Source organism: Nicotiana sylvestris, chromosome 2, assembly GCF_000393655.2.
Source record: "Nicotiana sylvestris chromosome 2, ASM39365v2, whole genome shotgun sequence".
Classification (NCBI taxonomy): domain Eukaryota; kingdom Viridiplantae; phylum Streptophyta; class Magnoliopsida; order Solanales; family Solanaceae; genus Nicotiana; species Nicotiana sylvestris.
In genome coordinates this window covers 118,649,379-118,666,977 of record NC_091058.1, presented here as the reverse complement: position 1 = coordinate 118,666,977, position 17,599 = coordinate 118,649,379, and the positions used below count along the sequence as shown (strand labels likewise).

At 38.0% G+C, this 17,599-nt stretch overlaps 3 protein-coding genes across 3 annotated transcripts; 2 read left to right on the top strand and 1 right to left on the bottom strand.

Annotated features, from left to right (window-relative positions):
* Nucleotides 1–182: 182 nt before the first annotated feature.
* Nucleotides 183–3,059, bottom strand: LOC104214729 (pentatricopeptide repeat-containing protein At3g57430, chloroplastic). The gene has a single exon (XM_009764438.2). The coding sequence runs from the start codon at nucleotides 2,977–2,979 to the stop codon at nucleotides 310–312; it is 2,670 nt and encodes an 889-aa protein (XP_009762740.1). The 5' UTR covers nucleotides 2,980–3,059; the 3' UTR covers nucleotides 183–309.
* Nucleotides 3,060–7,295: 4,236 nt separating this feature from the next.
* Nucleotides 7,296–7,721, top strand: LOC138885475 (uncharacterized). The gene has a single exon (XM_070166427.1). The coding sequence runs from the start codon at nucleotides 7,296–7,298 to the stop codon at nucleotides 7,719–7,721; it is 426 nt and encodes a 141-aa protein (XP_070022528.1).
* Nucleotides 7,722–8,633: 912 nt separating this feature from the next.
* On the top strand, nucleotides 8,634–9,697 carry LOC138885474 (zinc finger BED domain-containing protein RICESLEEPER 2-like). The gene is made up of 3 exons (XM_070166426.1): nucleotides 8,634–9,357; nucleotides 9,448–9,513; nucleotides 9,625–9,697. Exons 1-2 carry the CDS (start codon nucleotides 8,634–8,636, stop codon nucleotides 9,483–9,485), a joined length of 762 nt encoding a protein of 253 aa, XP_070022527.1. The 3' UTR covers nucleotides 9,486–9,513; nucleotides 9,625–9,697.
* The last annotated feature ends 7,902 nt before the right edge of the window (nucleotides 9,698–17,599 follow it).

Genomic DNA, 17,599 nt, shown 5'->3' with positions numbered 1-17,599 from the left:
GATGTGTTTCAGGCGCAACAAAGTTGGCGACAAACTTAGCAACTCCAATACATCTGACAGGCTAGCAAAATTTTGAATCACTGTTTAAGTGCTTTAAAAACAACACGAGTACAAGACTCAGCATCTAAAAGTTTCTTTCCACTTTATATTCTTCAAAATGATGCCAGGACGTAAGAGAACTATTTAGTTGCAAATTGTTATTCTCAATGATATAGTCAACAAATATAAGTTACAGTTGGTGCATTTACTATGTTCAGACATTAAAAGAATCTATAAACAAAACTTATAAAAATCTATAAACATACTATATCACCAATAATCCCTGCATGAACAGGTTCCATTTTTGAAGTGATGGAACCTCCTTACATCCCTAACAATGATCTCTCTCTTCACAATCTTTGAGATAAATTTAGTTGCCTCATGGCAGTCATTGCAAACCCTGAGGTTCTTTGCAACCCGTATCGGCATTCCAGGAGGTGTATTAAGGATACCAAAAGCTATAGCTAATTTTTCACTGTGTCCGCAAAGTAGATTCTCCTTTTCGCCCTCGCTAACATTGTGAAGAACACAGGACGTGTCTGGCACATAACCTTCCTTTTTCATCTTGTCTGACAAAGTCTTAAGAAAGCCATAGAGCTGCTCGCTTTGTGGGTGCGATGCATCTCCAGCAACGAACTTGTGAACTTCATCTCCAAACTCAATCCAACTGCACCCAGGTTCTTTTCTTACTCCAATTTTCTTCATGTTATGCCGAACCATGTTTGCCTTTTCCCAAATCCCAGCAGATGAATAAATGTTGGAAAGTAAAACATAGTGACTAGCTACATTTGGCTCCAATTCCAAGAGATTCCTTGCCGAAATTTCACCAAGTTCTACATTGCGATGGATCCTGCAGGCCCCAAGTAAACTACTCCAGGCACCAATCTTGTTGTATTTAGAGGGCATCTCATTTACAAGCTGATATGCTTCTTCTAGATTCCCTGCACGACCAAGAAAATCAACAGCGCAGGCGTAATGATCTGCAGTGGGTTCAATACCATAAGTATTTTTCATTTGTCGGAACAATTGCCGACCTTGATCTACCATCCCTGAGTGACTGCATCCGGCAAAAATTGCAATAAATGTGACGTCATTGGGCTTCACTTTCCCTTCTAGAACCATCACCTTAAAAAGTTCTAAGGCTTCCTCTCCCTTTCCATGCATCCCATAAGCCATAATGAGAACATTCCATGTGATCGCATTTTTGTTAGTCATGCTATCAAAGACTCTCCTAGCAATATCTAAGCAGCCGCACTTTGCATACATATCAACCAATGCACTTCCCACAGCAATATCCATCGCCAATGCATTTCTGATAGCATAAGCATGTATTTCTTTTCCCTTTGCTAGAGCAACCAACGAGGCACAACCAGGAAGGACAGTCATGAGGGTTATTGAATTGGGTTTTAACTGAAATTCGACATCATTCTTGCAATCATTGTTTATTTTTGGTGTTTGCATCTCGTGTAACAAAATAAGCGCATCTTCATGGTAACCACAAACTACAAAACCGGTTATCAAAGTATTCCATGAAACAATATCTTTACTCTCCATGCTGTCAAATATATACTTTGAAATATTTATCTTTCCCATCCTAGAATACAAGTCCATCAATGCATTTTGAACATACTTTTCATCTGCGAAACCCAGTTTAATAACATACCCATGTATGACTTCTTTAACGGTAAATGCTTCACAATGTACACAGGCAGGCAAAACACTTGCCATAGTAGTCGGGTTTGGACTTATCCCAGAGAATTCCAACATCTCTGTAAATAACAGCAATGCCTCCTTAAAGAATCCATTTTGAGTGAAGCCAGCGAGCATAGCATTCCAAAGCCCAATGCTTCTTTTTAAGGAACTGTCAAAAACTTCACGCCCACTTTCAACCTGTCGACAATTGCAATACATGTCAACCAACGAACTAGCAACAAATGGATTCCCAATCAAATCATCATTCTTCAAGACATAACAATGAATTTGTTTCCCAACATCCAGCAAAGCCAAATGAGAACACGCAGGAAGAACACTTGAAATCGTGAATCCATCAGGCTTTATCTCTTCTTGTATCATGAAACTAAAGTTATCCAACGCCTCTTTAAACTGGTCATTCTGTGAAAAAGAACTTATAATAGTATTCCACGAAACAATATCCCGGTGTGCAAACAACTCAAAAACAGCTCTTGAGTCATCAACCCTTCCTAATTTAGCATACATAGATATCAAAGCATTGTTAGTAAATGTTTTGCTATCATCTATTCTCAAACTATACCCGTGAACTTGCTTGCCAAGCCTCAACCCATCAGTCCTAGGCAAATTACTACAAGCAAGTGCCACGCTCACCAACGTAAACGAACTAGCCTCGAACCCATCTAATCCCATCAGCCTAAAAGCCTCCAATGCTAACTCCCACTTCTCAAATTTACAAAGAGCATTTATTAAAGAATTCCAAGAAACTTGATCTCTTTGTGTAATTCTATCAAACACTTTATAAACATCATGAACACTACCACCACATTGCCCAAGCAAATGGATAAGCGAATTCGCCACGGTGGACGATATCGTATCGTACCCCAATTTAACAACAGAACCATGTATCTGTTTTCCAAGATCCAAGTTCTGAAGGCCAGTAGCAGCTTTCAGAACTGCAGGGAAAACAAAATTATCAGGTCTAATGCCTTCAGCAGTCATATGCATATATGTAAAGACTGCATCTTTGAAGCAGTTTAAGCGTACTTGAGATCGAAGAGTATCGATCCCTGGAGCTGCAGAGGGTGTTTCTGAGGTGGGTTCTTGTTCAAATTTCTTGGAAATGAGGGTAGTTATAGGTGATGGAGTTGAAGGTAGTTTTCTTGGTGGGTTTTGAGTAAATGATGGGGAAGGCTGTTGAAGAGGAGGAGAAAGAGGGGAAGTAGAGAGTGTACATGTCCAAGAGGACATTGTTGGTAGTTATTACAGTTGGAGAAGTAAAAGAACAATAGTGATGAGGTAGTTTTAAGTTTAACTGAAGAAATGATGTGCAGCAGTTGATGCACATAGTACAATACAGCAAAAAGAATTGATTCCAAAAAGAGAGGACATGGAAACAAATAAAAAAAACAAAAGAAAATAAAGGTGTGTTTTCGGTATTTTCATTAGGCTGAATAGTCAAAAGGATACCCAGCTTATTCTGTTTTGTCATTCCGACCCTTTATCTTTACACAATTTCATTCAAAACACCCAAACCAGTTCAAATTCCTCTTTTGGTCATAGATTTTTTTTGGTAATACATATTGATAACTATGGATTATAGCCTATTTTATGCTCTCTTTTTCTTAGATTTTGGATCAAAAATGTGTAAAAGTATTCCCGAAAGCTAACTTATTGTGCTTGTTTGCAGGGGTTGGTCAAAATGAAGTAAGAAAGTCATAACCAGCTCATAAAGGAGTTAAACCTGCACAAGTTCAAAGCTGAGTTAAAAGCGTTAACAGCGAAGGAAAAGAGCGTCCGCGGAAGGTCCACCGCTGAGGCGGCCACAATTATGCTGACAACGAAATTGAGGTTCAGAGAAGGTGTTTTTGAAGGTAGACAGCGACTGCTGACCACGGTTAAGTAGCGTGGCAGCAGAATTACTTGACGCGGCCGCGATGTTTATTTCGCTGTGGGCGAAATTTAGATTCAGAGGCCTGGAAATTTGAGCTCAAATGAAAAGCGCGATCCGCAAACATTTTACGCGGCCGCGGTTGAAGACAACACTGAGGCGATCTCTTTTATGCGCCCAGCGAAATCAAGCCCAGTCCCAGTCCAAAATGGAAGAAACGCGCGGTCCGCGCTTGCTTTTGCGTGGCTGCGAAAGTTCAAGCGCTGAGGCGCTCAGTATTGCGCTAATAGTGGAACCTCCGTAGGGGTATTTTTATCCAGTAATTTCAACTGTGTATAAATAAATCCTTTTCAGATTTTTAGGGTATCTTTTGTTTTGAGGAGCTCGTGAACCGCCGTACTTAGCTATTTTGAGTAATTTTAGAGTAGCTTTATCTAGTAATCTTAGATTTTTTTCTTGTAATCAACTTTTATGGCTTATATTTCATCTTCATCTTTGATTTCTACCTTTATTATGAGTAACTAAACCCATTAGCTAGGGTTGTGACCCAACCTTAGTGTGGGTATTTAATGGGTCTTTTATTTTAGGGCTTAATTGTTTATGAGTTAGTGATATTTAGCTTGATTCATGCTTTAAATTATAGAATTGGTGGTTGCAAACACTGATTCATGCCTTTATGACTTAGACTCTTCTTGAGAAAGAGGGAATAAGTCTAGAAAATTCAGGCTAACAAGGAATTGGGGTGCACTCAAGAGATTGATAGCCCCAATTAAAGGGTTAAACCAAAAGATAGTAATACTCGACTTGAGCCAATTTTACTTGCATTATTTGAACACCCAGTTGGGCTTGAGAAAGCCAATTAGGGAAAAGTCACTCAAACTACCGAGAGGTATAGAGTGAGTATTTTTGTGTAAAGGTTATATCACGGCTATAACAAGCTTGTCCTAAATTTTAGATCCCATTAGATACTCGCCTAGGTGTAAGTCACTTCCCTAGTGCTTTTTACCACTTGGGAAAAACCTTACAAAAATATTGTACTTAGATTATTTTCAGAAATCATTGGTATTAAAATAAGAATAGAAACAACTCCAAACATGGTTAGAAGTGCAATTAAAAGCAACACGCGTAGCTAGATTGGATAGAAACCCAACTCCCAACCAATATTAACTCCCTGTGGAAATCGATCCCAACCTTTCGGGTAAAAACATCATCAACCATTCCCCGCCATTATATAGTGATATAGGGTTGGAGCCAATCACATACCTTATCCTGTTATCATTGATAGAGGTGGTAAGATCTTTATTGCAGGGAACTTGTTACTTTTGTCCCTTTCTTATGTGTCTCAATCTTATAAATAAATAAGTGAAAGTTCTATCATGTTTCGCCGTCAAAAGGCATTATGGTACTTCTTCTTAGCTCTATTAACATTCGAAGCGGCGTGTCATTGGTGCCCTACCTTTACACGTGTTAAAGCTAAAGCACTAAAACTCAATACCGTCTCATTCTCTCTGTGCTCCTTGTAGACAATAAATTTGCGTCGAGAAAATAAAATCAAGACAAAAAATAATTGCAACAATTGTAGTATTTTATATCAAATAATTTAAGTACTACAATCTCTATGAATTCTCTGATTCTACTCTTCAACAGTAAATAAAAAAGCTTTTGAGCTTAATCTTGGATTTTATTTTATTTTAATCCAAGTGCTTGAGGCTTGATCTTGATCTTGACGTATTTTTTAATCCAAGGGCTTGCAACTTGTTCTTGAATCTTCGTCTTGATCTTTTAATCCTTAGAACACTTGAACACTTGTAGCTTTTAGAGAAATCTGCAGCGTTTGATCCACGAGTTCTCTCTTGCTTCTTGTTATAATTTTTGGTGTCTTTTCTGGGTTATGAAGACCCCTATTTATAGTTGTGGGAGGGAAGATTTGTGATAAGAATAAACTCTTTCTGACCAATCAAATTGAAGTGTGACATGACCTCATTTGATTGGCCCAAAAATGTCACTTGCACACATGGAACGATTTCATTAGCCTTTTAATGTGACTTGGCATGCCTTGTCATTTTGACACGTGGCACGATCCTATTGGCTCTTCTGTTTGACTTGGCATGCCACATCATTTGCCATGTGGCACCAAACTGGGCCTCTAGAAAGATAACATCTTGGACTTAATGAAGTGGGCTCATCTTTACTCCAATTAAATGGGCTAGCCTAATGAATTATGACTTATTTATTTAATCCATATATGTTGGACCTATATAACTAATCCAATTATATTATCCCAATAAATTTATTTGAACTAATATATCTTGAATTTAAAATATAATCCAAATTATTTTACGGATTTAATTTTAATAAATTTTAAATGCCTACAAATGCCCCATACTTCAAGACTTGTCATGTAAATATGTAAATTTAAAAGACTAGGCTTGAAGTAAAAGAACTTCGTACATACATATGGTTATGAAAAACATCACATGCAACTTCTAACAACGTCCATTTTCAATGTATTTGACTTGAATATTGGAATTGGGCTAAATCTAGGGGTAGGCATAAAATCCGAAAAACCGAATTCCAAACCGAACCGAATTAAATCGGTATTTCGGTTTCGGTTTTTTCGGTTTCGGTCTAATTCGGTATTGCAATTTCGGTATTTCGGTATTTCGGTACGGTCCTCGGTATTAGAAATTTGAAATTTTGGTATACCGAAATACCGATTTTTTAAAATACATTTTCTTATTGCGGATTGCCCCAGTCCACTACCTAACCTTAGCCTAGACCATCGCCCCTGCCCACTCTAATAATTTTATAATTCCAATTTCCAACTTCCCAGCGCCCCAGCCCATTGCCACATCCCACTCTAAAAAGATTAGGGCTAATTCATTAGGTACTGAAAGTCAGATACAGTTGACTGAGTAGGCGATTAGGGCATTAGGCAATTTCCGAGCTCGATTCGATTCCTCAGTCCTCAGTCCTCACTCCTCAAAAATTCCGGTCAAACAAAGACGCTATTGTTGCGAACTTGTGATAGTTTCAATTTTCGAAGGTATGTTTCTACTTGCTTTTTTTTTTGGTTGTTGACTTGCTTTAGCAGATGAGTTAGAGGTGAAGAGGATCCTTTATTTTGTTTTTCATTTTTCTTTCTGAAATTAATGTATTTTTCTATATGTGGCAAAAGAAGTACAAAATCTAACTTATTGATCAGTGCAAGGTATACTTGGTAACTCCATTGACATTGAGTATGTCAGTTCTTATCAGTGTGCCGAAAGAGTAAAAACCCAAAAAACAGAGAGTGTGTGTGTTCTGAAATCGTGTTTCAAATATTTTAAAGAAAGTTTCTAGCAAAAATGGAAAGAATAAAGATCCTTCCTTCCTTGATGTTTTAAAGAGAAATCCTAATCTTTTCTTTACCTTATAGTCAGAATATGAGCTCTAATTGACTTGCACGTTCAACGGTTCAAGACTTTATGGGGTTCACTATTTTAGAAACTTTGGTAGCACTTGTAGCCTGTAGGGAGAAGCAGAAACATGGTAGTTGAAGCTACTTATAGCTAGTTTGAAATAACTAAAATCTAAAAGTGTACTCTCATATTTACATTCTCTTAGCATTACTGATAGCAAGGTAGTTAATTTGTTGATTGTTAATTTATGTTTATATTTGTTTAATTTTATATAGATGGAAGATACAAGTAAAGTAAGTGATGTTGGTTCTAGTGAAAGTTTACCTATTACGGTAGATAGTAACACCAACACCATTGATACTCAAGATTCCAAGAAAAGGAAAGCCATGCAACCTAGGTCTGACGTTTGGAACAATTTTGATAAATTTGAGGTTAATGGGGTTGGGAAAGCACGGTGTCGATATTGTAAACAAGCTTATGCTGCTAATTCATCTAAGAATGGAACAACAGGATTGAAGAATCATTTGCTTAGATGCAAAGAATACCCACTTAACATTGCTAAAGATAATAGTCAAACAAAGATAAATTTTCAATCTTGCCAAAATGATGAAGGATCAATTTGGAAATTTGATCAAAAAGTGGTTAGGAGGGCCTTAATTGAGATGATAGTTATTGATGAACTACCATTTAGCTTTGTATAAAATGAAGGCTTTATGAAGTTTATGAGAAAAACTCAACCACTATTTCGTCTTCCTTCTCGTAGAACAATAACAAGGAATTGTTATGAAGTTTACGGTGAATTGAGGCAAAATCTAAGAAGTTCTTTTAGAGAAGCACAACCAAAAATTTACCTAACAACAGACACTTGGACTTCATTACAAAGAATAAATTATATGTGTTTGATAGCCCACTTCATTGATAGGGATTGGAAGTTGCATAAAAGAATACTAAATTTTTGCCCTATCACTAGTCATAAGTGTGAAGAGATGGCTAAAGCTATTAGGGATTGTTTGCTTGAATGGAAATTAGACAAGGTTTTCACTATTACTGTGGACAATGCTTCTTCAAATGATGTCACTGTCAAAGAATTGTCTAAACAGTTAGATATGTGGAAAACTAATATGATGAGTGGTAAACATCTTCATGTGAGATGCATGGCTCATATACTAAATCTAATTGTGCAAGATGGTTTGAAAGAACTTGATGCTTCTGTGACACGTGTTAGAAATATTGTGAGGTATGTGAGATCTTCGCCTGCAAGGACCTTAAAGTTTAAACAGTGTTGTGCACATGTAAAGGTAGAATGTACCAAAACGTTGTGTTGGGATGTTCCTACCAGGTGGAATTCCACCTATTTGATGTTGGATACAGCACAACACTTTGAAAAGGCCTTTGACAAGTTGCATCTTTTTTATGATTGATTTTCTGCTTATCAATGTTCTCATCTTTGTGAAGATGGTAGTAATGCAGGTCCTCTTGAATCTGATGATTGAGTGAATGTGATAGAGTTTCTTGCAAGATTTCACGAGCTAACTAAAAAAGTTTCAGGTTCACGTTATGTCACTTGTAATTCTCATTTTGATGATGTATCTGAACTTTATTGTCATTTGAAAATGTGTTTAGCTAGTGAGGATGAGCATTTGAGAAAAATGGCTGAGCAAATGCAAGAAAAGTTCAAGAAGTATTGGGGTGAGCCTGAAAAGATGAATAAAATGATTTTTATTGCTTCCGTCTTGGATCCACGTAACAAATTTGAATATGTTGAGGGAGCACTTGAAGAACTTTTTGGGGAGGAAAAAGGGAAGAAAATAAATGTTGAGGTGTATGCTTATATGAATTCTTTGTTTGGAGAGTATCTAAAAAAGTATTCAACCGAATCTTTTCCTCAATCTCCATCTAGTTCTACTTCATCTAACAACACATCTAATACACCTTGTGGGAGTGTTATAAGTGTATCAAAAATAAGGACTAAGCTTAGCTTGAAGAAACAAAAGGAAGACAATGGAAGTGGGGGTGCTAAATCGGAGTTGGATAAATACATTAGTGAAGAACAAGAGCCTTTTAGTGAAGAATTTGATATCTTGAGTTGGTGGAAAACACATGCTCCTAGATTTCCTATTCTTTCGGAGTTGGCTCGTGATGTGTTGGCAATTCCAATTTCTAGTGTGGCGTCGGAATGCGCGTTTAGCACTGGTGGCCGTATTCTTGATTCATTTAGGAGTTCATTGACTCCTAAATGTGTGCAAGCTCTTATTTGTGTTCAAGATTGGCTTAGAGAAGAGAAGAATCCTATTAGTGTTGAAGAAGACTTGAAGTATCTTGAGGAACTCGAGCTTGGTAAGCTTTAATATTTTGTGTGTATTTTAATTCAAAATAATATATCATGCTTTTTCATTTGTATGACATATTTGGTCGTATTATCTTTAGATATGGAAAATAATGGAAGCACTACTAGCATTGTTTGATGTATAGTTGCAACTTGCATCTTGAGTGGTAAGTTTAATACTCTATTTGTTTGGTGATAATGATATACTTAATATTTTGTAGTTTTGTTTTATTATCATCAAAATATAATATTCTAACTTATGATTTATATTTTTTTAGGTTCAAGTGCAATCATGCCCCGTGCTCCTGCTCAACGCTCCGATATTTGGGAATACTTTGTGGTGAAAGAAGATAACGGAGAAGTTCGCAAAGTAGAGTGCAAACATTGTGGTCAAGTCTATAATGTTAATCCAAAGAGGAACGGAACAATTGATTTAAGGAAGCATATTAAGCGTTGTCTTGCGCGTCTTCCTGGAATTCATATTTAAGAATTAAGACTGTTTGTTGAGGGATGCCCTTTCTGTTTTTGTTGCACTATGTTTAAGTGTTAAGACTGTTAAAACTGTTGCAGTTGGCCAATTGCACTTTGTTTAAGTGTTAAGATTGTTTTTGTTGCACTGTGTTTTTATTGCACTGTGTTTAAGTGTTAAGTGTTAAGTTGTGTAATGTGTAGTTGTGTACAAATTCAATTGTGTACTGTGTTAAGTTGTGTAATGTGTTGTGTAGTTGTGTACAGATTCAATTGTGTACTGTGTTAAGTGTTAAGTTGTGTAATGTGTAGTTGGCCAGTTGATTGCATTGTGTTTAAGTTGTTTAATATAGTTGTGTAATGTGCAGTTGGCCAGCTTTTGCTTTTCACTTGTATACTGGCGTGCAGATTGTATAATACGATATACTGGTGTGCAGATTGTAAAGAACTTGTTCAGCTTTTGCTTTTCACTTATTCAATTGTGCATGTACACTGTTATATATCGGAACAGATTCTTTTAGAGTGAAAGTTTCAATTGTGCATGTGCACTGTTAGCATTGATTATTCATTGATTGTTAAACCGAAACCGTACCGAACCAAAATAAGAAATACCGAACCGTACCGAAATATTTTGGTATGGTATTTGGTATATACAATTGATAAACCGAATACCGAAATACCGAACCGAAATTCTTAAATACCGAACCGAAATATCGAACGTCCACACCTAGATAAATCCACGTAGATGTCATTATTATACTTTTAGGATAATATTTCCCTAGCTCACTAGAAATAGAACTAACATTGTCCTCTTTTCAATTTGCATATATGTAAGCAAATTCCACCGCCGTAACCTTTCCTTCTAGCTGAATTAGGATATCAAATCTTTGTTGGACTCTAACAAACTTCTAGTCCCACATTGCCATTAAACTTCCAATATTGTCTCACTGCTTCTATAAATAGCCGCATATCTTCCATTTCATCGGCATCAATTGCAGTTTTTTGAAGTCATTTGAGTCTAGTTTTGTGGACTCGAAAGCATTGACGCGAAGATAATTTCTTCTCCTTTTCTTGTGCTTTTTTTTTACTCTATTGTCTCTTTTTTTTCCAGAAGTAACTTCATCAAACTAGGAAGTACTTTAAAAGTTTGAGATGAAGACCTTTAAAAGTTCGCGACGAATACCTTTAAAATTTGCTGGGAAGACCCATAAAAGTTTGTGCGAAGATCCTTAAAAGTCCGTGGTCAATATCTTTAAAAGTTCACAGTGAAGACCTTTAAAAGTTAGCGATGAAGACCTTTAAAAGTTCGCGATGAATAGCTTTAAAATTTACGGGGAGGACCCATAAAAGTTCGTGCGAAGATCCTTAAAAGCTCGTGATCAAAATCTTTAAAACTTCACAGCGAAGACCTTTAAAAGTTCGCGGCGAGGACCTTTAAAAGTTCGCGTCGAATACCTTTAAAATTTGCGGGAAAGACCCATAAAGGTTCGCACGAAGATCCTTAAAAGCTCGTGGTCAAGATCTTTAAAAGTGGCGAAGTCCTTTAAAAGTTGTGGCGAAGACCCATAAAAGCTCACCCCAAACATCCTTAAAAACTCATGGTCAAGATCTTTAGAAGTTCACAGTGAAGACTTTTAAAAGTTCTCGGTGAAGACCTTTAAATGCACGCGATGAGGACCTTAAAAAATTTATGGCGAAGACCCTTAAAAGCTCGTGGTAGAAATCTTAAAAAGTCGGCAGTGAAGACCCTTTAAAACTTGCCACAAGCACCTTTAAAAGTTTGAAACATATGTCTTTTTCCCTCCACCCACTTCCATTTTTCCGTGTGCCCAAAAGTTAAAAGTTCGAAAAGAAAACCTTAAAAATTCGAACACTTTTGAAAGTTCGAGACGAACACCTTTAGAATCGCCGCAGGTAATATTTTGAAACCAATTTTAGATTCTACCGCGTTGAAAATTTTAGATTTGCTTGTCTCACCAAAAAAATCATATCTTGGGGTAGGAATATCGAAATTGTGAATCGTTTGATTTTATAAAAACTAGAGTTCAAAATCTAAGACATATCTAAAATTTGGAATAAAATGTCTTTAGAATCATCCCAAATATTATTTTGAATCTAACTTTAGATTCCGACACATTGATAGTTTCAGTTTGTGCAGCTTCACCAAAAAAATTATATCTTAGTGTGGAAACGTCGAAATCATGAACCTCTTGATTTTATGAAAAATAAACTTCAAGATCTAAGACATATCCAAAATTCGGAACTGGACATTTTGAGAATCGTCCCAGATATTATTTTGAAACTAGATTTGGATTCCGACACGTTGATAGTTTCAAATTTCACGACATCACCAAAACTCTTATATCTTGATGTAGGAACATTGAAATCACGAACCATTTGATTTCCGATAGTTTAGAATTATTGGCATGAATTTGCCAAAACTTTTATGTTTTGGTATGGAAGCCTCGGAATCACAAGACATTTTTCTTGCTATCAATCGAAATTCGAGATCTTCATTCTCACCAAATATCTTTGGTTCAAGTCTCACTGAATTTGAAATGTTATGCCAAGTAATTTTTCTTCTTATACTTGTGTTCCCTTTTGACACCTCTCTTTTCTTCCCTTTTTCTTTAGGACAGAGAGCGGATATGAAGATCAACAAATTTGAATTTCATATGAACATGAAGACATAACGAATCTCCAGACTTCAATGCAAATACTTTGTAGCCTCCTAAAAGACTATAATCATTTCATTGAAGACACAAATTTATCATAGCGGCTTGCCCCCTTTAAATTAAATGAGATCCAAAGTTTAATACAAGAATGGCAACTGAGCTCGATTTTCAAGTGTTGATTGAATGGATTACATTCCATCGTACTTCATTCGAACGATGATTGGGGCACTATGTATCTTTTGAACTCATGCGACTGAACTCAGAATGAAACTCTAAGCTGCCTATGTACCTCGGTGAAGAGGATCAAGTCATACCGTAGTTCAAAATGGATGATTCTTTTTGTTATTTTTTTAAAAAAAATTTTATGTCCTAACTTTTTCCTAGGCCGCCTCTTTTGAGGTTTTCAACCTAGCGAACTCTTTATTTTTGTGGGCCTTACACAGTTTAGACTCATGCGGGCCAGGAGTGTAGGAACATACAGTTTAGGCTCATGCGTCAAGGGAGCGTTGCAACTTCAAGGATAATACTTCTTTAAAAACTTGCCATTGATAGGGCCAATTTTTATGCCAACTGCATCTACTAGCTTGTAAGCCCCACTTGAGTAAGCTTCTTGTACGATATATGGCCCATCCCATTTTGAAGTGAACTTCTCTACAAGTTTATGGGAAGTAATTATGAATCTTCGTACGACAAAGACTTGATCTCCTACTTGAAAGGATCTTGGGTGAACTCTTTTATTGAAGGCATGAGACAATCGAGCTTGATAACATTCAAGACTCTGTTGAGCTTCCAACCTCTTCTCATCAAGAGCCTCCAACTCTGCTAATCGAAGTCGAGCATTTTCTCCATCAATGATCCCTTCTTGAATAGCTAATCGTAATGAAGGTATTTGACGCTCGAGTGGCAAGACGGCTTCGACTCCATAAATGAGTGCAGAAGGGGTCGCTTGTGTTGGCGTGCGGTGAGTTGTCGTATATGCTCACAGATCTTCTTCCATACGGTCATGCCAATACCATTTGGATTTGGAGACGACTTTCTTTAATAAGTTGCATAGAGTCTTGTTGAATGCCTCGGCTAGACCATTGGCGGCAACATTGTGCATAGAAAAGTTACGTTGCTTGAAGCCAAAGAGTTCACAAATCTTGTTTAGTTGGATGAAACTTGCAACATTTTCCTTTTTTACTTCCTTAAGAGCAACAACTTCAGCCCATTTTGAGAAGTAGTCAGTTGCAGCTAAGATGTATAGGTGCCCACCAGAGGACTTTGGCAGTGGTCCAACAACATCCAATCCCCAAGCGTCAAATGGCTAGGATGCAACAGTCGGGTGCAATACTTCAGGGGGTTGATGAATAAAATTCGCATGGAATTGACAAGCCTTGCATCTTCGAGCGTAGTCCAAGCAATATTTTACCATCGTTGGCCAATAATATCCCATCCTTTTTATATGGAAGTTGAGCTTTGGTCCAGACTAGTGTAAACCACATACCCCAGAATGTGCCTCTTGCAAAGCTTGGAGTGCTTCTTTTTCCCCTAAGCATCGCAAGAGTACTCCTTCAAATGACCTTCTTTATATAGTATCTTTGTAGTAAAGGAAGCAAGGTGCATGACGATGGATTTTAGTCCTTCTCCACAGATTTTCTGTAAGTATCCCATAGCGTAAGTAGTCGATAATAGGTTGTCGCCATTCTTCTTTCTCAACTCCAAAAATAGCGACAAGATGCTTGAGTTTATTTTCTTCACGTTCAGCCTCATTTGGTGACGGTACTACCCATTTTTGGCAGACAGTAACTTGCGCTTGATCAGGCAGGGTTAACGATGAAGCTAGGGCAGCTAAAGCATCAGCCTTCTTACTTTCTTTCCTTGGCACATGCTGAATAGTCACATCACCGAGCCACCCTATTAATTTTTTTGCGTAATCATAATATGGGCGCAGTTCGGGTCAAGTAACTACCTAGAAGATGACTGATCACTAACTGAGAGTCACCAAAAACTTGCAATTATAACCGCTTCATTTCGACAGCCATTTCAAGCCCAAGTATTAATGTTTGATACTCAGCAACGTTGTTAGTGTAGAGTTGCATCAACATAAAAGAGTAGGGCAGAACTTCACCTTGAGAAGTGACAAATACTACACCAGCACCAACTCCTAAGCGATGTGCAACACCGTCAAAGTACATCTTCCATGGAGGTTGAACTTCAATGACCATTGCGTCCTCATCAAGTAATTCATCATTTAGCTCCCAATCATCAGGTATAGGGTGATCTGCCAAGAAGTTCACTAACACTTGTCCTTTTTAGCCTTTTGAGGGATGTACACGATTTCAAATTGTTGAAACTGGAGGTACCACCTTGATATTCGATCACTAAGGACAGGTTTTGACATCACGAACTTGATAGGATTTGCCTTAGAAACAAGAGGGACAACATGAGCTTGAAAGTAGTGCTTCAACTTTTGAATTGAGAAGACTAGCGCCAAACACAACTTTTCAATTGGCGAATAATTCAGCTCGTTTGGTGTCATCATCCTGCTCAAGTAGTAAAGGGAGTTTTCTTTCCCTTCACTATTTTCCTGGGCCAACAGCGCTCCAACAGACCTTTCTTGTGTTGAAATATATAGTATCAGTGGCTTTCCAAGTATAGGGGCTACCAAAACCAGAGGTTTTATCAAGTAGGATTTAATGCTCTCAAAGGCATTGATACATGCTTGGTCCCATTTGAAAGGAACATCTTTCTTCATAAGGTGACTGAATGGTTGGCACCTCCCGGCTAGGTTTGAGATGAATCTCCTAAGGTACGCTAACATTCCTTTGCAGACTTTTCATTTTGTGAATATCCCGAGGCTCAGGCATTTTCAAGATTGTATCTACTTTGGCTTGATCAATTTCAATCCCTCGATGTCGAACAATGAAACCAAGGAACTTTCCAGAAGTAACTCCAAAGGCGCATTTCAATGGATTCATCCTAAGTTGGTACCTCCGGAGAAACTCAAACACCATTCTCATGTCTTTCAAGTGGTTGCCTTTCTCTCTTGATTTTACCACCAAGTCGTCAGCATAGCATTCGACATTCTTGTGGAGAAAATCATCAAAAATATTCTGCATAGCCCTTTGGTAAGTAGCACCAGTGTTCTTCATGCCAAAAGACATTACCTTGTAGCAATAAATACCCTTGGGGGTGTGGAATACAGTAAGTTCTTCATCTTTTGGTGCCATGTGAATTTGGTTAAAGCCCGACTGTCACACCACCCTTTTACGCACCCGAGAGGGCGCAAGGGAGTTTTTTCCAATTAAAGGACAATCTAAAGGGGATTTATTTGTTTATTTCAGAGTCGCCACTTGAGAGATTTAGGGTGTCCCAAGTCACCAATTTTAATCCCGAATCGAGGAAAAGAATGACTCCATATTACAGTCTGCGTACCAGAAATCCGGATAAGGAATTCTGTTAACCCGGGAGAAGGTGTTAGGCATTCCCGAGTTCCGTGGTTCTAGCACGGTCGCTCAACTGTTATATTCGGCTTGATTATCTGATTTTTATACAAATATGAACTTATGTGCAAATTTCATCTTTTAACCGCTTTTATTATTTAATGTTATTTTTATCAAGAATTGCAACATCGTGGAAAACACACCTCGAACCACGTTACAATCAATGTACCCGTGGTTAGAGCTACGTTTAGACTCTGTAGAGATTGGGATTTGGGTCACATAAATGTGCACCCAAGTTTAGGAAGATAACATTATTAAACACGCGTCTAAAGCAACTAGCGTATTGTTATGTTGGGAAAAGGCCGTGAAATTCGCTAAACGGCCTGTCCCGAATTCTAAGTATTTAACATATACATTTAGAGGGCCCCGCAGCTTGTGCATTTTTGTTTGTCGAGGCTCGTCTCATTCATTATTTTTTAAAAGGAATTTGCAACGTCATGGAAATGCATCTCAAACCACGTCACAATCAATGTACCCGTGATTAGAGACACATTTCGACTCCGTTGAGATTTGGATTTGGGTCACATAAATGTGCACTCGAGTTTAAGAAAATTAAATTATTAAAGGCGCGCCTAAAGCAACTAGCGCATTATTATTTTGGGTAGGGCCATGAAATTCGCTAAACGGCCCGACCCGGAATCTAAGTATTTAATACATATATTGTGTGAGGGCCCCGCAATCTGTACATTTATTTTGGCGAAGCTAGTCTCGTTTTTTATTTATTTATTTATTTATTTAGAAAACAAAAGGACAAGGCTAAAATGACTACATTTCTTTGCTACTTCGCGAGGTCATGGGTTGTAGATTAAACTTTTTTGATGAAACGAATATTTTTCCGCGGGATTAAATTACTACTATGATTTTAACATTACTACTACATGTACAAACAACTATTAAGACAAACATTTAGATAACAATAATCTGAGCATGAAGAAACAAAATGCCGAATACCTACTTAACATGACGAAACAAAGGAAATGCATTCATGACCAAATTCCAATATCATACGGAGTTAATTAACAAGAAATAGCGATTTACAAACATCATATGAATATGTCTCGCTCATTTGCTTACTATTCGCATGAACTAGGATTGTATTTCAACAAACACATGTACATGTTACTCAACAACAAATATGAAGGACACAGACAGAGATGACCTACTTGATATTATCGTCCGATGCGTTGGACCTGCGATGAAACCTCGGACAAACAACCTCGACGTACCGGACCTCGACGAACCAAAGTTGACCTCGACGAAAAACAGAAAACTCGGCCAAGCAGGATCGCAGCAACCCACAGCTGCTCGCGAAAGATAAAACAACGTCGACAGCAGTAAGGTCGACGCAAGGGGGGGCTGCTGACGGGCGTTTGGACGGGGTCGACGCGAGGAGGATGAAGCAGAAAAAGGGGTCGTTTGGATGCGAGGAAGGAGCAGCTGTGCGTTGCTTGCCGGCTGGGGAATAGGGACAGTGACGGGTGGTGGAGTTGGGGTTGTTTGTAGCGACGATGGAGGGAGCTAGGAGGAGGAGGAGGAGTGACGATGGTTATGGGTGACGGACTGGCGGAGCTGGGCGAGGTGGAGGAAACTGGTAGCGACGACAATGGCGGATTCACGGAGGAGGA